Source organism: Macaca thibetana, chromosome 10 (assembly GCF_024542745.1).
Source record: "Macaca thibetana thibetana isolate TM-01 chromosome 10, ASM2454274v1, whole genome shotgun sequence".
NCBI lineage: Eukaryota > Metazoa > Chordata > Mammalia > Primates > Cercopithecidae > Macaca > Macaca thibetana.
The window spans coordinates 22,038,112-22,058,715 of record NC_065587.1 but is presented as its reverse complement, the minus strand read 5'-3'; the positions used below and the strand labels follow the sequence as shown (position 1 = coordinate 22,058,715).

The following is a 20,604-nucleotide window of genomic DNA, read 5'->3' as shown; positions in this document are numbered from 1 at the left end:
GAGAGAGAGAGAAGGAAGGAAGGAAAGAAGGAAGGAAGGAAGGAAGGAAGGAAGGAAGGAAGGAAGGAAGGAAGGAAGGAAGGAAGGAAGGAAAAGAGAAAAGAAAAGAAAAAGGATATGACAGTTTTAGAAGAAAGCTTAAAAAGTATATTTGAAGCCAGGCACAGTGGTTCACACCTGTAATCCCAGCACTTTGGGAGGCCAAGTCAGGCAAATCATGAGGTCAGCAGATTGAGACCATCCTGGCTAACACAGTGAAACCCCGTCTCTACTTAAAATATAAAAGATGAGCCAGGAGTGGTGGCAGGCGCCTGTAGTCCCAGCTACTCGGGAGGCTGAGGCAGGAGAATGGCGTGAACCCGGGAGGCGGAGCTTGCAGTGAGCAGAGATCGCGCCACTCCAGCCAGGGTGACAGAGCAAGACTCAATCTCAAAAAAATATATATATATATATATATAAATATAAAAAATATATATATAAATATATATATATATAATCAGAGTGGAGAAGAATCTCTTTAATAAGATGCAAAAAGTACCAATCATTAGGAGAAACATCATCTGCTTTGCATCAAAATTAAAAGCATCTGAATGACAAAGCACATCATAAACAAAGTGAAAAGTGACAGCCTTGATTATTGGTAGTTGATAGTGACTGTTTCTGACCCACTGTGTGGTTCTCACGAGTGTCTCATCCCTCAAGCCATTTCCTCCCTTGTCCTCCCATCTGTATCTATGCCACCAATACCTGGATGAGACTAAGCAGTAGACCGGACCCCCCCAGTCTGGGTTCAAGGACTGGTGAGGCAGATGGACTCAGCTGGAATTATTTTCACTTTGCTTTTTTTTTTTCCACTTGTTTTTAAGAGATGGGGTCTTGCTCTGTCTCCCCATCTGGAGTGCAGGCTGGAGTGCAGTGGCACAATCGTAGCTCACTGCAGCCTTGAACTCCTGGCCTCAAGGGATCCTCTTGCCTCAGCCTCCTAAGTTGCTGGGATCACAGGTGTGAACCACCATGCCAGTGTCGCTTGGCTTTTCTACAGAACCTGCCAAATAGCTGTGTGAAGGAGATACCTGACATCGAGCATACTTCCTGACCCTGGGCGCAGATCCTTGGTCCTCAGACATGCGCTTGAAGTCTGGCCTCACCTGCCCACATGGGATGAGGAATGTGCCCCGTCAGAAAGGTCTAGATCTCTGGGGGCTACTGCCATTTATCCCTTCTATTCTGGGAGAAGGTCCATGTCAGCCACCATGAAGTAAGTCTAATGTCTGAGCCATAGGTTGAAAATTTCTTGCTGTGCCGCAGTTACCAGTTACTTCTGCACTTTATTCCTCACTGTACTATGAGATGTACTTGAGGTTTCAATGCAACAGGGCTGGCCTGGACTACCATGGACAATACATAGTTTTTTAAATTATTATTTAGTTTTTAGGCCAGGCACAGTGGCTCACACCTGTAATCCCAGCACTTCAGGAGGCCCAGGTGGGCAGACCATTAGAGGTTAGGAGTTTGACCAGCCTGGCCAACTCAGTAAAACCCTGACTCTACTCAAAATACAAAAATTAGCCTGGTGTGGTGGCAAGTGCCTGTAGTTCCAGCTACTTGGGAGGCTGAGGCATGAGCATAGCTGGAACCTGGGAGGCGGAGGTTGCAGTGTGCTGAGATCACTCCACTGCACTCCAGCCTGGGTGACAGAATGAGTAGTCTCAAAAAAAAAATTATTATTGATATTTTTACTTAATTTTTTTTTTTTGAGACAGAGTCAGTAGAGATGGGGTTTTGCCACATTGGCCAGGTTGGTCTTGAACTCCTGACCTCAAATGATCAGCCCAGCCGATATTTAATTTTTAATTGACAAAATTTGTCTATATTTATGGTATACAATATAGTATTCTGAAATATGTATATATTGTGGGATGGCTAAATCAAGCTATTCAACATATGCTTGCCTAACAGTCTTATGTTTTGTGTGTGTGTGTGGTGACAACACTTAAAATCTCTCTTAGTAATTTTCTCTTTTTTTTGAGACAGAGTCACTCTGTCACCCAGGCTGGAGTGCAGTGGCACCTCTTCAGCTCACTGCAACCTCCACCTCCCAGGTTCAAGTGATTCCCGAGTAGCTGGGACCACAGGTGCGTCCCGCAACACCCGGCTAATTTTTGTATTTTGAGTAGAGACGGGGTTTCACCATGTTGGCCAACCTGGTCTCAAACTCCTGGCCCCAAGTGATCCGCCCACCTCAACTACCCAAAATGCTGGGATTACAGGCGTGAGCCACCATGCCTAGCCTCTCTTAGTAATTTGCAAGTATATGATACACTGTTATTAACTATAGTCACCATATTGTACAATGAGACTGTACTTAGGCTTCAAAAGTTGAAAAGCAGGATGAAAGAAGAAAATTGCCTCATGTCAACGTCTATCCACACCTCTACCCATCTAACCAATACTTATCAATCACCCACTCCACCAAATAGCACCAAATAACCAAGACAAAAGGCCCAACCTTTCAGTCAGGATTATTTTGTTTACCAGTGATGGAACTCTACTTTGTGTGTGTGTGACCCATTTCATGTGGACACTTAAGGCCTGGGTGAAGTGAGGAGTGCCCACCCAGTTGGGTGGCAGGCAAGTAGGTGGTCGCAGGCCCATGCCTGACCCCAGGAGGGGATGCCAGGCAGTGGGGACTGGCCCAGGCAGGCCAAGGGGAGTGCTGGAAGGGTGGCCAAGGCAGTTAGATCCATCGGGGGACCCAGAGGCCCAGCCCTTGGGAAGGTATCTAAGCCAGGGAGTGTGGGCCCAGGCCAGAGCCTGGCCCAGGGAAGCAGGGTTGGGACCTGGTCGGTGGCTCCCAGAGCCTAGAGGCTGACATCGCTGGGGGCTCCCAGAGCTGCTGCTGGAACTCAAGGCATATCTGCTGGTTGGATTCCAGCAGCTCCTGGAGGTGGGTGTGGAAGTGGTGGTTCTCCTCCAGCTGCTCCTGACAGGAGTTGATCTGGTCCAGCACGGAGTTGCTGGCAGGTATTTTGCTTCCTCGAAGCTGTCATCCTTGCCTTCCACTCCTGCCTCCAACAGCATGCCTGGGTCCCTTCTGGGGTCTGACATTGCAGTCTCGGGCTTGATCACATCAAGGGCTGTGAGACCATGGATGGAACACAGAAACTATTATGCTGAAAGCCCAACAGAACCCTACTGAAACAAGCTTTAAAAATAAAAAAGTTAATGAAGGCAGGCACAGTGGATCACACCTGTAATCTCGGTACTTTGGGACGCTGAGGTGGGAGGATCACTTAAACCCACGAGTTTCAGACTAGCCTGGGCAACATAGTGAGACCCTGAGCTCTTAAAAAATAATAATAATAATAAGTTAGCCAGGCCTGGTGGCACACACCTGTGGTCCTAGCTACTTGGGAGGCTGCGGTGGGAGCATTGCTTAAGCCCAGGAGTTCAAGGCTGCAGTGAGCTATGATGGGGCTCCTGCACTCCAGCCTGGATGACAGACCAAGACTCTGTCTTTTAAAAAAAAAAAAAAAAATGGCTGGGCGCGGTGGCTCACGCCTGTAATCCCAGCACTTTGGGAGGCCGAGGCGGGCGGATCACAAGGTCAGGAGATCGAGACCACGGTGAAACCCCGTCTCTACTAAAAAAAAAAAATACAAAAAATTAGCCGGGCGCGGTTGTGGGCGCCTGTAGTCCCAGCTACTCGGGAGGCTGAGGCAGGAGAATGGCGTGAACCCGGGAGGCGGAGCTTGCAGTGAGCCGAGATCGCGCCACTGCACTCCAGCCTGGGCGACAGAGCGAGACTCCGCCTCAAAAAAAAAAAAAAAAAAAAAAATAAAAATAAAAAATAAAAAAAAAAATAAATAAAAAAAAAAAAAAAAAAAAAAAAAAAAAAAAACGGCCGGGCGCGATGGCTCACGCCTGTAATCCCAGCACTTTGGGAGACCGAGGCAGGCAGATCGCAAAGTCAGGAGATCAAGATCATCCTGGCTAACATGGTGAAACCCCATCTCTACTAAAAATACAAAAAATTAGCCGGGCGTGGTGGTGGGCACCTGTAGTCCCAGTTGCTCGGGAGGCCGAGGCAGGAGAATGGCATGAACCCCGGAAGTGGAGCTTGCAGTGAGCTGAGATCGTGCCACTGCACTCCAGCCTGGGCGACAGAGCGAGACTTCGTCTAAAAAAAAAAAAAAGCTAAGCTAATGGGTCATATAACTAAAAAAATCTAGAGATGAACTTCAGGTACAAATGGATCCAGGAACCTAAAAGATATAACCAGGGGCCGGGCACCAGTGGCTCACACCTGCAATCCCAGCATTTTGGGAGGCTGAAGCAGGTGGATCACTTGAGGTCAGGAGTTGGAGACCAGCCTGGCCAACATGGTGAAACCCTGTCTCTACTAAAAAATACAAAAATTAGCTGGGCGTGGTGATGCACACCTGTAATCCCAGCTACTCAGGAGGCTGAGGCACAAGAATCGCTTGAGCCTGGGAGGCGGAGGTTGCAGTGAGCCAAGATTGTGCCACTGCACTCCAAATTGGATGACACAGCTCCATCTCAAAAAAAGAAAAAAAAAAAAGATATCACCAGGGCTCCCCTGACTCCATCTTTATTTTCTTCCCTTTGTGTATCAGCCTTGCTGTTGCCTGTTGCAGATGGCTTCCTCCACCTGGCCTGGGAAAATGGCAAGTAGTTCCACTTTACACTGTCCTTACAGCTCATGATCTTAGAAGAAGTGAAGCCCCCTGTTTCCCAGTTTCCTTATATCAAACCTCAGAGAAGTCTTTGATTGGTTCTACTGGGCTTACATACCCGGTCCTAAGCCAATCTCTGAGGACATGGGGATGGGTGGTCTGATTGGCCAGCTTGAATCCAAGTCCAGCAGGGTGGTGGTGGGGAAGGGACGGAGCACTGTGATTCAGAGCTTCATCTGGACCACAGGAAGTGGGGATGGGTGGGCACACAGGGGAGAGCATGCCAGGCAGGGAAAATGATAGCCATTTCTTCTAGAGCCTATAAGCCTTTCATATACTTCTGTTCCGGACCCCAGCTTCATTCCTTTGCTGCGCCCATCCATAGACTATGTACACCCCATCTTCACATCCACTGTGTGTGTGAGATGAGGGTCTCGCTCTGTCACTCAGGTTGGAGTGCAGTGGCACAATCTCAGCTCACTGAAACCTCCACCTCCACCTCCCAGGCTCAAGCGATCCTCCCATCTCAGCCTCCCAAGTAGTTGGGACCACAGGCACACACCACTACATCTGGCTAAATTTTTGTACTTTCTGTAGAAACGGGGTTTCACCATGTTGCCCAGGCTGGTCTTCAACTCTTGAGCTCAGGCGATCCATCCACCTCGGCCTCCCAAACTGCTGAGATTACAGGCTTGAGCCACCACACCCAGCCCATTGTGTTTTATTGTTGGTTTCCTGCTAGGCTTGAAGCTCTGGCAGTACAGCGGCGGTGTCTATCTCATTTACCACTAAGTCCCCAGGGTCTACAGGGCTGCAAGAATGAACGATAACAAAGATTGTATCCATATAACCAAAGACTTAAAACAAGGGAAGGTAAATCTAAGCAAGTGCCACTAGTATGATGAGGGCCGCAGTCAGGTCTGGGACACAAAGGAGAGAGTTGCAGTGCTGTCTGGGCAGGGGTCTGGGTCAGGAAACAGAAGGTGGCCAGGCACAGTGGCTCATGCCTTTAATCCTAGCAGTTTGGGAGGCCAAAGTGGGTGGATCGTTTGAGCCCAGGAGTTTGGAACCAGCCTGGGCAACATGGCGAAACCCCATCTCTGCAAAAAATACAAAAAATTTGCTGGGCATGGTGGACTGCATGTGTAGTCCCAGCTACTCAGGAGACTGAGATGGGACGATCGCTTGGCCCTGGGAGGCCCAGGCTGCAGTGAGCCATGATCACACCATTGTACTCCAGCCTGGACGACAGAGTGAGACCCTGTCTCAAAAAAAAAAAAAAAAAAAAAAGAAAAGAAAAAGAAAGAGAAGGGAAGGAAGGCAGGCAAGGGAAGGCAGTGGAAGGCAGTGGAAGGCAGTGGAAGGCAGGGGCGGGCAGGCAAGCAGGCAGGCAGGCAGGCGGGCAGGCAGGCAGGCGGGCAGGCAATGTGGAGGAGACATTTCTGTTTCTTTCCTTTTTTTTTTTTCTCTTGCCCTGTGCTTGGATCTCCCCCTTTGTGTGTTTATGGAGCTCCTTACTATATAATCTTGGAAGAGCCTGCTTCCCACTCCGGAAACCAAGAACTCCAGATACCAGCTTGCCCCTGTCCCCAGGCAGCTGGGCTCAGCCACCCACCACATCACTATGAAGTAAGTCAGGCAATACCTACTTTACAAAGTCACTTTGATGATTAAATGGAGTTTAAGAAGCACGCAGCTCAGGCCTGGACATACACTGGACCCTTAATAGTTGTTGCTCCCTCCTCCACCCTGAGCAGTGGGTGGGAGGGAGAAGAGCACAGGATGGTCAGTGCCTGACTTTGACCCTTGGACTTGATTCTGCAGGCACTATAGGGGGAGGAGTTTAGAAGTCCTTTTTGTTTGTTTTGTTTGTTTTGTTTTATTTGTTTTTGAGATAGAGTTGGCCAGGTGCAGTGGCTCACGCCTATAATCCCAACACTTTGGGAGGCTGAGGCAGGTGGATCACCTGAGGTCAGGAGTTTGAGACCAGCCTGGCCAACATGGTGAAAACCCATCTCTGCTAAAAATACAAAAATACCTGGGCATGGTGGTGCACATCTATAATCCCAGTACTTGGGAGGCTGAGGCAGGAGAATTGCTTGAACCCAGGAGGTGGAGGTTGCAGTGAGCCAGGATGGCACCACTGCACTCCAGCCTGGGTGACAGAGTGAAACTCCAGGCTGGGTGCGGTGGCTCATGCCTGTAATCCCAGCACTTTGGGAGGCCGAGACGGGCGGATCATGAGGTCAGGAGATCGAGACCATCCTGGCGAACACGGTGAAACCCCGTCTCTACTAAAAATACAAAAAAATTAGCCGGGCGAGGTGGCAGGCGCCTGTAGTCCCAACTACTCAGGAGGCTGAGGCAGGAGAATGGCGTGAACCCGGGAGGCGGAGCTTGCAGTGAGCCAAAATCGCGCCACCGCACCCCAGCCTGGGTGTCTGAGCAAGACTCCGTCTCAAAAAAAGAAAAAACAGAGTGAAACTCCATCTCAAAAAAAAAAAAAAAAAAGGGAGAGAGAGAGACAGGGTCTCCCTATGTTGCCCAGGCTGGTCTTGAACTCCCAGCTTCAAGTGATCCTCCTGCCTCAGCCTCCCAAGGATGACAGGCATGAGCCACTATGCCCAGCCAAGGTCCTTTTATCTGAAAATTGAATATGCTGTATTATAGTCATGAAAATGCACCACTTGGCCAGGCACAGTGGCTCACGCCTGTAATCCTAGAACTTTGGGAGGCCGAGGCGGGTGGATCACTTGAGGTCAGGAGTTCCAGACCAACCTGGCCAACATGGTGAAACCCCATCTCTACTAAAAATATATATATATATATATATAAAAAGAACCTTGACCCATACCTCACACTAGACAAAAAAATTAACTGGAAGTAGACCATAGACTTAAATTTGAGACAAATAAAGCTTCTAGAAGAAAACATAGGAGAATATTTCATGACCTTGGGGTAGATGAAGATTTCTTAAACAGAACATAGAAAGCATTAACTTGGGCTGGGCACTGTGGCTCATGCTTATAATCCCAGCATTTTGGGAGGCTGAGACAGGGGGATCACTTGCGCCCAGGAGTTTGAGACCAGCCTGGGCAACATGTCAAAACCCCATCTCTAAAAAAATTATCTGGCCATGGTGGTGCACACCTGTAGTCCTAGCTACTTAGGAAGCAGAGTGGGGAGGATGGCTTGAGCCTGGGATGTTGAGGCTGCATTGAGCCAAGATCGTACCATTGCACTCCAGCCGGGGCGACAGAGTGGGACTCTGTCAAAAAAAAAAGAAAGAAAAGAAAAGGAAAAAAGAAAGAAAGAAAGAAAGAAAAGAAAAGAAAAGAAAAGAAAAGAAAAGAAAAGAAAAAAGAAAAGAAAAGAAAAGAGAAAAGAAAAGAACAGAACTTAGATCCCAAAGGTTCTAGGTGGGAAAATTCTGAAGTTGTCATCATCCATATATCCATATTCACATGGAGATTAAAAAAAAAACTCAGATAAAGAACTGTGGGCTCACAGGACAGCTGTGGATTAAGAATGAGTCCTTTTCATTTGTTCATTTGTTTGTGTGTTTATGGAGAGATTGTCTCACTTTGTCGCCCAGGCTGGAGTGCAGTGACATGATCATAGCTCACTGTAACCTTGACCTCTTCGACTCAAGCAATCCTCCCACCTCAGCCTTCTGAGTAGCTTGAGACTACAGGCTCACGCCACCATTCTTAGCTAATTAAAATTTTTTTTTTTTTGTAGAGACAGGGTCTTGCTATGTTGCCTAGGCTGGTCTCAAACTCCTGGGCTCAAGCAATCCACCTGCCTTGCATCCTAAAGCACTGGGACTGTACAGGCATGAGCCACCATGCCCAGCCTAGACTCTTACATATGATTCACAAATATCTCCTCCCATTCTGTGGGTAGACTACCCAATTATTATAATGAACAAAAGAGTTACACAGGCATTTCACAAAAAATAATATAAAAAGGAACAATACGGTCGGGCATGGTGGCTCATGCCTGTAATCCCAGCACTTTGGGAGGCCGAGGCAGGCAGATCACCTGAGGTCGGGAGTTCGAGACCAGCCTGACCAACATGGAGAAACCTCGTCTCTACTAAAAATCCATAATTAGCTGGGTGTGGTGGCAGGCGCCTGTAATTCCACATACTCGGGAGGTTGAGGCAGGAGAATCACTTGAACCCGGAGGCAGAGGTTGCAGTGAGCTGAGATCGTGCCATTGCACTGCAGCCTGGGCAACAAGAATGAAACTCTGTCTCAAAGAAAAAAAAAAAAAAAAAACAATAAACATATGAAAAGCTGCTCAACAATTTTTTGTCATCTGAGAAATGTAAATTAAAATCACGGCCGGGCGCGGTGGCTCAAGCCTGTAATCCCAGCACTTTGGGAGGCCGAGGCGGGCGGATCACAAGGTCAGGAGATCGAGACCACAGTGAAACCCCGTCTCTACTAAAAATACAAAAAATTAGCCGGGCGCGGTGGCGGGCGCCTGTAGTCCTAGCTACTCAGGAGGCTGAGGCAGGAGAATGGCGTGAACCCAGGAGGCGGAGCTTGCAGTGAGCCGAGATCGCGCCACTGCACTCCAGCCTGGGCAACAGCGTGAGACTCCGTCTCAAAAAAAAAAATAAAATAAAAATAAAAAATAAAAAATAAATAAAATCACAAGGAGGCCGGGCACGGTGGCTCATGTTTATAGTCCTAGCACTTTTTTTTTTTTTTTTTTACAAAGGGCTTATGATGATTTTATTGGCTGCCAGAAGAACATAGTAAATAATCCCAAGTGTCTTGTTGGAAATTATCATGTGGAAATTATCACTTCTTTGGTGCAGTAATGCCTTCCAGTTGGACCTTCAGCTGCCGATTCGTCCGCTTTAGGAACTGAATCTCCTCATTGTGCTGCTTCTCCTCCACCTGCCGCCTCTCGCTCTCCCGCTTCTCGGTGGCTTCACATTTTGCCTTCTGCTCGTTCACTTGCCTCTCCAGGTCTCTCTTTTCCGTCTCCAATTCTGCAATCTTGGGGCTCCGTTTCTCCGTGTTCCGGCTCACCAGTACAGGGATGTCGTACTTGAGCAAAGAATCTCCGGGGGGAATCATGGCGGCGGCGAGAGTAGCAGCCCAGCAGCTGCCCCGTCCAGTGTGGGCCTTGTTTTCTAGTCCTAGCACTTTTGGAGGCCAAAGTGGGCGGAATGCTTGAGCCCAGGACTTCAAGACCAGCCTTGGCAACATGGTGAAACCTTGTCTCTACAAAAAATACAAAAATTAGCTGGGCGTAGTCCCAGATACTTGGAGACTGATGTGGGAGAATCACCTGAGCCCAGGAGGTTGAGGCTGCAGTGAGCAGTAAGCACATTACTGTATTCCAGCCTGGGCGATGGGAGTGAGACCCTGTCTAAGAAAATACAGTACAATAAAATAAACAAAAAATAACCACAAAGAGATACCATAACATACTTATCCAGAATGGCAACAGAAAAGGACTAACATACCACGTATTGGTCAGGAACAATTGGAACTCCTATTTCATAGGTGGGAACGTATATCAATACAACCACTTTGAAAAAATATTTGTCAGTGGTTACTAAATCTAAACATATAGGCCGGGAACTGTGGCTCACGCCTGTAATCCCGGCACTTGGGGAGGCTGAGGCGGGTGGATCACCTGAAGTCAGGAGTTTGAGACCAGCCTGGCCAACATGGTTAGAAACCCTGTCTCCACTAAAAATACAAAAATTAGCTGGGCATGATGGTGCATGTCTGTTATCTCAGCTATTCAGGAGGCCGAGGCAGGAGAATCGTTTGAACCGGGGAGGTGGAGGTTACAGTGAGCTGAGATCATGCCACTGCACTCCAGCCTGTGTGACAGAGCGAGACTCTGTCTCAGAAAAAGCAAAAAGACAAATAAACATATAGATACTGTATGACCCAGCAGTTCCACTCCTGGGCATACACTTAACAGAAGTGAGTGTTATATCTACTAAAGGACACGTTCAAGAATGTTCTTGGCCAGGTGTGGTGGCTTATGCCTGTAGTCCCAACACTGGGAGGCTCAGGTGGGTGGACCACCTGAGGTGAGAAGTTCGAGTCCCGCCTGGCCAACATGGTGAAACCCTGACTCTACTAAAAATACAAAAATTAGCTGGGCATGGTGATGGGCACCTGTAATCCCAGCTACTTGGGAGGTTAAGGCAAGAGAATCACTTGAACCCAGGAGGCGGAGGCTGTGGTGAGCTGAGATCGCACCACTGTACTTGAGCCTGGGTGACAGAACAAGACTCCATCTGAAAAAAAAAAAAAAAAAAAAAAAAAGCATGTTATTTGCAGCTTTATGCATAATAACTTCAAGCTGGAAACAACCTAAATGTCCATCAATGTCTATATGAAGTTCAGAAACAGACAAAATTAATCTGTGCTGATGGAAGTCAGAATAATGGTTTCCACTAGGTGGGCACTGACTGACAGGTGCACAAAGGAGCATGCTGGTGCCGAAAATGTTTCATATCTTGATCAGAGTGGGTGGATATCACATGTCTGTGATATCTGTGAAAAACTCCTCCAGCTATACAGCTGTCACCTTATCAGAGAGGCCTTCCCTACCACTTTATTGGAAGTAGCATTTTGCCTCCTACCATCCTGCTGCCCCGATCCTGCCTTATTTCTCTTCATAGTCATCATGACTACCAGTTAGTTGGCTCAGACTGCCACAACACAATGCCATAAACTAGGCGCCTTTTTTATTTTTTGAGACAAGGTCTGTCTCTATTGCTTAGGCTGGAGTACAGTGGCTCACTGCAACTTCTGCCTCCCAAGCCATCCTCCCACCTCAGTTCAGCCTCTCAAGTAGCTGGGACTACAGGCATACACCACCATGCCCGGCTCACTTTTGTACTTTTTGTAGAGATAGCGTTTTGCCATGTTGCCCAGGCTGCTCTCAAACTCAGAAGCTCAAGTGATCTGCCCCCCAGACCCCCCAGGCCTTCCAAAGTGCTGGGATTACAGGCCTGAGCCACTGTTCGCAGCCAACTAGGGGGTTTAAACAACAGACACTTATGTTCTCACAGTTCTAGATGTTGGGAAGTACAAGATCAAGGTTCTGGCTGACTTGGTTTCTGGCAAGGGCTCTTTTCTTGGCTTGTGGGGGGACACCTTCTTGCTGTGTGCTCACATGACCTCTTCTCCATATGCTTGTGGGAAAGAGAGAGACAGCTCTCTGGTATTGCTTCTTATAAGGGCACTAATACTTATAAGGGATCAGGATCCCACCCTTAAGACCTTATTTTACCTTAATTACTTTTTTTTTTTTTTTTTTTTTTTTTTTGAGATAGAGTCTTGCTCTGTTGCCAGGTTGGAGTGCAGTGGCGTGATCTTGGCTCCCTGCAACCTCCATCTCCTGGGTTCAAGAGATTCTTTTGTCTCAGCCTCCCAAGTAGCTGGGACTACAGGTGTGTGCCACCATGCCTGGCTAATTTTTTATATTTTTAGTAGAGACGGGGTTTCACCGTGTTAGCCAGGATGGTCTCGATCTCCTGACCTCGTGATCCGTCCGCCTCGGTCTCCCAAAGTGCTGGGATTACAGGCATGAGCCACTGCTCCCAGCCACCTTAATTACTTCTTTATAGACCCTATCTCCACATCCAGTCATGTTGGGGGTTGGGGCTTCAACATATGAATCTTGGGGGCGGGAGGAACACAGATATTCATTTCATATCACCAACATACCAAGTATTTGGTTATTAACATGTTTCTTATCCATCTCCCCCAATTAGAGTGTGGTCTCCCTAAGAGAAGGGACTCCATTTAGGCCACTATGGCATCTCCTGCACCAATAATGGTGCCTGGCACATAGGAGATGCTCCATGAGTATTTGTTGAATGAATGAAAAAAAGAGGTGGGGTAGGGGTTGTGGCAGCCAAGTGCTACTAAAGCCCAACATCTAGAAAATGGGACTAGCACAATAGAAGTTAAAGACCATTATCCTTCTCATTAATATTTATTAATCCTAAGGGTATTTGGTATATCAACTAAAGTTTCTGCCTTTAAACAGTTTATATTCTAACAGAGGAAAGACTTAAGTGCATTTTGCTCTGTGTTGTATAGCATGTACTATGTTGGATCACCCCTCTTTTAAGGAAATTGTTTCTTAGTTTATCACTCTGTGATAAGCATCTTGAATATAGGAGTCAAAGTTTAGAACTTGGTTCTATTTCTGACTTCACCACTAATTTGCCATAGGCTCTGCTGAATCCCTTTGCCTCTATCAACCTTGTCTTCCTCTACTGTGAAATAAAGTGTTGCGATTTGAATTAAGATCTTTGAGGTCAATTCTTTGCAGCTGGAAAATGTTACCGCTTGCCTAGTGTGTTGTTCCTGTTTCTAGCACTAGGGGGCAATACAAGCAGCACCTTGGAACACATTCTGCAATTCCTGCCATCAGGTTAGAGTTGATACAGAAAGATGATTGATCTCCGCTTTGGTTCTCCCACCTCTACTGTAAGCTCACAAATTTGAGCCTTCTACCAGACTAGTTAGAGACAGAAACTTTCATCAAAGGGAACAGGACTGGCTGGCCTATGAAATCTTGGATCCATCACTTTTGAGTCTGTTGTGGACTATGTATGTGGTTAGGGAGATGGCATGTGGCTAATACATTGTGAGTGACAAATGGACACCCCAAAGGAGGCAAACTGAGGTGTAGACTTAGATTTTGTTCAGAAGAGAAAAACGATTTAGTAATACCATCTTGCTATGATGTTGGACTGAGATGAGTATGTGGTTGGAAAGGCCATGGAGGCTGTGCATAGAGAGCAGGAGCCATGGCCTGAACCTTAGGAGACCTGCATTGAAGTCCCAGCTTGTCAAGTGAAGTGCTGTGTGACCCTGGGCAAGTTACTTCCCATATGAGAATCAACTTTCTACCTATACAAGTAGGAGGGACCTATACATAGCCAATACATACCCCATATACATTCCTACCTTGAAATAAGTTACATTCTAAAAGAGGAAAGACTTATATGCATTTTGTTGTGTGTTTTATAGCATGTACTACGTTGGATCATTGCTTCTTTTAAGGAAATTGTTTCTTAATTTGTCACTTTGTGTTAAGTGTCTTGAATATGGGAGTCAAGAGACCAGGACAGGTATCTCTTACCAACCATAGGAGCCTTTCCTACCAAGTCCAGACACAGACACAGCTTCGGAGTCCTTTTTTTTTTTTTTTTTTTTTTTTTTTTTTTTTTCGAGACAGAGTGTCACTCTGTCGCCCAGGCTGGAGTGCAGTGGCACGATCTTGGCTCACTGCAAGCTCCGCCTCCCGGGTTCGCGCCATTCTCCTGCCTCAGCCTTCCGAGTAGCTGGGACTACAGGTGCCTGCCACCGCGCCCGGCTAATTTTTTGTATTTTTAGTAGAGGAGGGGGTTTCACCGTGTTAGCCAGGATGGTCTCGAACTCCTGACCTCGTGATCCGCCTACCTCGGCCTCCCAAAGTGCTGGGATTACAGGAGTGAGCCACCATGCCTGATCAATTTTTGTATTTTTAGTAGAGGTGGGGTTTCACCATGTTGGCCAGACTGGTCTCGAATTCCTGACCTCAAGTGATCGGCCCACCTCAGCCTCCCAGAGTGCTGAGATTACAGGCGTAAGCCACTACATCCAGCCCCGTTTTTTTTTGTTTTTTTTTTTTGTTTTTTTTGAGACAGAGTCTCGCACTGTCCCCCAGGCTGGAGTGCAGTGGCGCGATCTCAGCTCACTGCAACCTCTGCCCCCTGAATTCAAGCAATTCTCCTGCCTCAGCCTCCCAAGCAGCTGGGATTACAGATGCCTGCCACCATGCCCAGCTAATTTTTTGTGTGTATTTTTAGTCGAAATGGGGTTTCATTATATTGGCCAGGCTGGTCTCAAACTCCTGACCTCATAATGCGCCCGCCTCAGCCTCCCAAAGTTCTGGGATTATAGACATGAGCCACCGCACCTGGCTTTTTTTTTTTTTTTTAATCATGACCATCCTAGTGGGTGTGAAATAATATCTCACTGTGCATTTCCCTGACGACTAATAATGCAAAGAATCATTTAATGTACTTGTTGGCCATTGGTATACTATTTTTTTGGTATCCTCTCTTTTTTAAAATAAAAAATATTTGCAATACCAAAAGATATATAGGACAACACAACAAACATTTGTGTTCCCACCACATGACTTAAGAAATAAAACATCAGGCCGGGCGCGGTGGCTCAAGCCTGTAATCCCAGCACTTTGAGAGGCCGAGACGGGCAGATCACGAGGTCAGGAGATCGAGACCATCCTGGCTAACACGGTGAAACCCCATCTCTACTAAAAAATACAAAAAAAAAAACTAGCCGGGCGAGGTGGCGGGCGCCTGTAGTCCCAGCTACTCGGGAGGCTGAGGCAGGAGAATGGTCTAAACCCGGGAGGCGGAGCTTGCTGTGAGCTGAGATCCGGCCACTGCACCCCAGCCTGGGCGACAGAGCAAGACTCTGTCTCAAAAAAAATAAAAAAATAAAATAAAATAAAATAAAATAAAAAACATCGGCTGGGCACAGTGGCTCACACCTGTAATCCCAGCAGTTTGGGAGGCCTAGGTTGGTGAATCACTTGAGCTCACAAGTTTGAAACCAGCCTGGGCAACATGGTGAAACCTCGTCTGTATAAAAATACAAAAATTAGGCTGGGTGTGGTTGCTCACGCCTGTAATCCCAGCACTTTTAGAGGTGGACATGGGCGGATCATGAGGTCAGGAGTTCGAAACCAGCCTGACCAACGTGGTGAAATGCCGACTCTACTAAAAATACACAAATTAGCCGGGCATGCTGGCATGTGCCTGTAATCCCAGCTATTGGGAGGCTGAGGCAGGAAAATTGTTTGAACCCAGGAGGCAGAGGTTGCAGTGAGCCAAGATCGCGCCATTTCACTCCAGCCTGGGTGACAGAGCGAGACTCTGTCTCAAAAAAACAAACAAACAAACAAAAATTAGCCGGGCATGGTGGTACACACCCATAGTCCCAGCTATCCGGGAGGCTGATGTGCCTCCCAAAGGTGGCTTGAGCCCAGGAGGTGGAGGTTGCAGTGAGCCTGGAAGGCAGAGGTTGCAGCACTGCACTCCAGCCTGGGTGACAGAGCCAGACCTTGTCTCAAAAAAAAGACCCCATCTCTAGAAAAAAAATTTTAAAAATTAGCCAGGTGTGTTGGCGCATGCCCATAGTCCTAGCTACTTGGGAGGCTGAGATGGGAGGATTGCTTTGGCCCCAGAAATTTGAGGTTGCATTACAGCTTGGGCAACACAACAAGACTCTGTCACAAAAAAAAAAAAAAGAGAGCAAGAGAAAGAAGAAGGAAGGAAGGAAGGAAGGAAGGAAGGAAGGAAGGAAGGAAGGAAGGAAGGAAGGAAGGAAGGAAGGAAGGATAGAAGGAAGGAAGGAAGGAAAGAGAAGGAAAAAAGAAAGGAAAGGAAAAAGAAAAGAAAGGAAAGGAAAAGTAAAGAAAAGAAAAACATCCTCAAACTGCAGAAAACCCCTGTGTGCTCTTCAATCACTTATTTTCCCCTCCCCCAAGTAAATACTAATCCTAAGCTTGATGTTTATTATTCTCATGTAATTTTTTCTACTTTCATTACATCCATACATATGGCCTAACAAGAAGTGGTATTGTTTTGCATGTTTGTACAGCTTATTTGTTTGTTTATGTGAGACAGAGTGAGACTCTGTCACCCAGGCTGGAGGCAGTGGTTCGATCTTGACCCCCTGCAACCTCCATCTCCCAGGTTCAAGGGATTCTCATGTCTCAGCCTCCTAAGTACCTGGGACCACGGGCGCCTGCCACCACATCTGGTTAATTTTTGTATTTTTAGTAGAGATGAGGTTTCATCACGTTGCCCTGGCTGGTCTTGAACTCCTGGGCTCAAGCAATTCACCCACCTCGGCCTCCCAAAGTATTTGGATTACAGGCGAGAACCAGCATGGTTGGCTGACTTTAATCTTGAAGTTGATTTTTGTGTATGTTGTGATGCAGGAATCTTCCCCTGACACACACACTTTTTTTTTCTATGTGGATAACTACTTGTTCAATAATCAATGGCAGAGCCAGGCATGGTGGCACGTGCATGGTGGCACTCCAGCTACTCAAGAGGCCGAGGCAAGAAGATTCATTGAGCCTAGGAGTTCAGGGCTGCAGTGAGCCATGATCATACTACTGCACTCCAACCTGAGTGTCAGAGGGAGGCCCTGTCTCAAAAATAAATAAATAAGGCCGGGCGCGGTGGCTCAAGCCTGTAATCCCGGCACTTTGGGAGGCCGAGACGGGTGGATCACGAGGTCAGGGGATCGAGACCATCCTGGCTAACACGGTGAAACCCCATCTCTACTAAAAAATACAAAAAACTAGCCAGGCGAGGTGGCGGGCACCTATAGTCCCAGCTACTCGGGAGGCTGAGGCAGGAGAATGGCGTGAACCCAGGAGGCAGAGCTTGCAGTGAGCCGAGATCTGGCCACTGCACTCCATCCTGGGCGACAGAGCGAGACTCCGTCTCAAAAAAAAATAATAATAAATAAAATAAATAAATAAATAAATAAATAAATAAATAAATAAAATAAAAGGAGAAAAAGAAAAAAGAAAAAAAAATCAATGGCAATTGATTAATATCATTTTCCTATTTAAAACCATCCTGCGGCTGTCCCGTCTTCTTGCCTTGGTCTGTTATGGTTGCACAAATTGCCCCGACCACCCTGCCCCTGCCAGCCCCCTGCCACCTCACCTCTCACTGCTCTCCTGTTCTCCAGCCACAAGTACCTTGACCTTCCTTCACTTCTTTTTTTTTTTTTTTTTTTTTTTGAGACGGAGTCTCGCTCTGTCGCCCAGGCTGGAGTGCAGTGGCCAGATCTCAGCTCACTGCAAGCTCCGCCTCCCGGGTTTATGCCATTCTCCTGCCTCAGCCTCCCGAGTAGCTGGGACTACAGGCGCCCGCCACCTCACCCGGCTAGTTTTTTGTATTTTTAATAGAGACGAGATTTCACCATGTTAGCCAGGATGGTCTCGATCTCCTGATCTCGTGATCAGCCTGTCTCGGCCTCCCAAAGTGCTGGGATTACAGGTGTAAGTCACCCCGCCGGGCCCCTTCCTTCACTTCTAAAGGGCTGGGCTCTCTAACCTTCACTGATTTTTTTTTTTTTGGAGAGGTAGCCTCACTGTCACCCAGGCTAGAGTGCAGTGATGCAATCTCGGCTCACTGCAACCTCCACCTCCCAGGTTCAAGCAATTCTCTGCCTCAGCCTCCTGAGTAGCTGTGATTATAAGCGCCCACCACACCTGGCTAATTTTTGTATTTTTAGTAGAGACAGGGTTTAGCCATCTTGGCCAGACTGATCTTGAACTCCTGACCTCAGGTGATCCACCAACCTCAGCCTCCCAAAGTGCTGGGATTAAATGTATGAGCCACCGCGCCTGGACTACTGATTTTGTTTTCACTACCTAGCATGCCCATATTCTTCTGGTCTCAGTTGATACTAGTTGCAGTGGGTTGAAAGGTGGCCCTTCCAAAAGATATGTCTGCCTAGAATCTGTAAATGTGATCTCATTTGGGAAAAGTATGAAATTAGGCTGGGCATGGTGGCTCACGCCTGTAATCCTAGCACTTTGGGAGGCCAAGGCGGGTGGATCACTTGAGACCAGGAGTTTGAGACCAGCCTGGCCCACATGGTGAATCCGCATCTCTACTAAAAATACAAAAATTAGCTGGCCGTGGGGGTGCATGCCTGTAGTCCCAGCTACTTGGGAGGCTGAGGTGAGACAGTCACTTGAACCTGGGAGGCAGAGGTTGCAGTGAGCAGGGATTGGGCCACTGTACTCCAGCCTGGGCAACAAGGCGAGACTCTGTCTTAAAATAAAAAAAGAAAAGAAAAATGAAGTCAATGATCTCCAGATGAGATCCTCCTGGATGACCTGGGTGGAGTCTACATCCAATGACAAGTGTCCTCATAATAGAGACAGGAGGAAAAGACAGAGCAAAGGGGAATGTCATGTGAAGATGGAGGCAGAGATTGGAGTGATGCAGCCACAAGCCAAAGAACTCTGGCAGCCACCAGAAGCTGAAAAAGACAAGGAAGCATCCTCCCCTAGTCTTTGGAGGGAGGATGGCCCTGGTGACACCTTGATTTAGGACTTATGGCCTCCAGAACTGTGAAATGGAGACAAGGTCTCCCTATGTTGTGCAGGTTGATCTCGAAGTCCTGGGCTCAAGTGATCCTTCCATCACACCAGAGGATTACAGGTGTAAGCCTCTGTGCCTGGCCTCATTTCTGTTGTTTTAAGCCACCAAGTTTGTGGTAATTTGCTACAGCAGCCCTGGGAAAATACTAATAGGCAGGAAGCTGGAGTGGGGAACAGCAAAGTCAGGGGACAGGGCGGCGAGACTAGAGGCTGGAGAAGACCAGGCAGGTGGCAGGATGAGGCGTGCTCACCTCCCACACACACCAGGAGCAGGGCAGTCCTCTTACACATAGGCAGGTCCATTCCCCTAGGGCTAGGCAGATAGGGTCTCTACCTTCACTGATTTTCTTTAGAAAGAAGAAAGAAGAAAGAAGAAAGAGAGTGATGGTGGTAAGGACAACAGGGCCCTGGGGTGCACACGGCTATGCTGTGGCTTGGAGAGAGGCAGACTCTTCTCAAAGAGAGGTTAAGGGCCTCTAGCTTTTGCTAGAGCATGGCTACAAGCAAGGTGGTTAAGGTCAAGAGACCACGGTGCAGAGGCAGATGCCAGCAGGCTAAAGGACAATTCTGGAATGGGGCAGTGGGAGGGGTCCTGTGTCTTTGGGCTTCTTTGATCCCTGAGACACTTTGGACGGGACAGAGCCTTGGCCACCAACGGGGTCATGTCTGTTTAAACAAAATTTAACACGGGAGGTAAATCATTAACTCATTGAAGAAACAAACAGGAGTGCAGGCCACATCTCTAGCAACAGGACTCGAGAGTCACAGGGATGTTAAGAACTCCTGAATATCAGAAGTGGCTGCCACTCATGGCTTCTGTAAGTGAGTGCAAGCATTTGGTGAGCACCTTCTATAAGCGAGTCTCTGTGCCAGGTGCTGTGGGAACAGATGCGTGAAGATGCTCAGAGTCTGTCTTGAGCTTGGAGCTGGGGGAATACCAGCTCACAGCCATTGTGAGCATGCCCATGCCTGTCTATCTCATGTAATTCTCATGCCTCTGAGGTAGGGCAAGGATTGCCTGCATTTCATAGTCAAGGAAACCCAAGCTCAGAGAGGGAGAGCAACTTGTCTCAGCCACACAGCTTGTCAGTGGTGGAGAAAAACAAACAGGAGCTGGCTTTTGCAAAAAGGGGAAGAAATTGTTAGGGTTCGAGGATGTGTTTAGGAACTTAAGGGCAGGAAGCACAGCTTCCTAAAAGACAGGAGCCAGGTCCAGCAAAGCCATCAGGAGGCAAGACAGCCACTGACCCTGTCTGGGACCATGGAGTCTCCCAATTCTACTTCTCACGGGAGATTTATTTTATTCTTCCCTCTATTTGGAGGTTAAGAGCAAGGGTTCTGGCATCAGATAGGGCTCCAGTCCTGCCTTCACCATTTATTACCTCTGTGACCTCAGGTAAGCCTACTTCCCCACCTACAAAACAGAGATACCACGATCCCCAGGTAAGGATCACAGGAGAAAACATGGGCAAAGCCATTGGTACAGTGCCTGGCACATAATAAATGCTCAATAAAACCCAAGTTGCTATTATCATTTCACTGGTAGGAAACAGCCTCCCCAGGCCTCCCAGCTCCACGAACACCCATCAACTCACTAGCACCCTCCTTCTGACTTCTTCAGCCAGAAGAAGCAACTATTGCAAGTTGGTATAGCAACTATACCAACTATAGCAAGGGAGAGAGGAGGGTCATT

At 47.6% G+C, this 20,604-nt stretch overlaps 2 protein-coding genes across 2 annotated transcripts in view; both read right to left on the bottom strand.

Annotated features, from left to right (window-relative positions):
- Positions 1-20,604, bottom strand: part of XBP1 (X-box binding protein 1) — a 244,453-nt gene that overhangs the window by 43,891 nt on the left and 179,958 nt on the right.
- On the bottom strand, positions 9,421-9,831 carry LOC126963990 (axonemal dynein light intermediate polypeptide 1-like). The gene has a single exon (XM_050806849.1). The coding sequence runs from the start codon at positions 9,791-9,793 to the stop codon at positions 9,512-9,514; it is 282 nt and encodes a 93-aa protein (XP_050662806.1). The 5' UTR covers positions 9,794-9,831; the 3' UTR covers positions 9,421-9,511.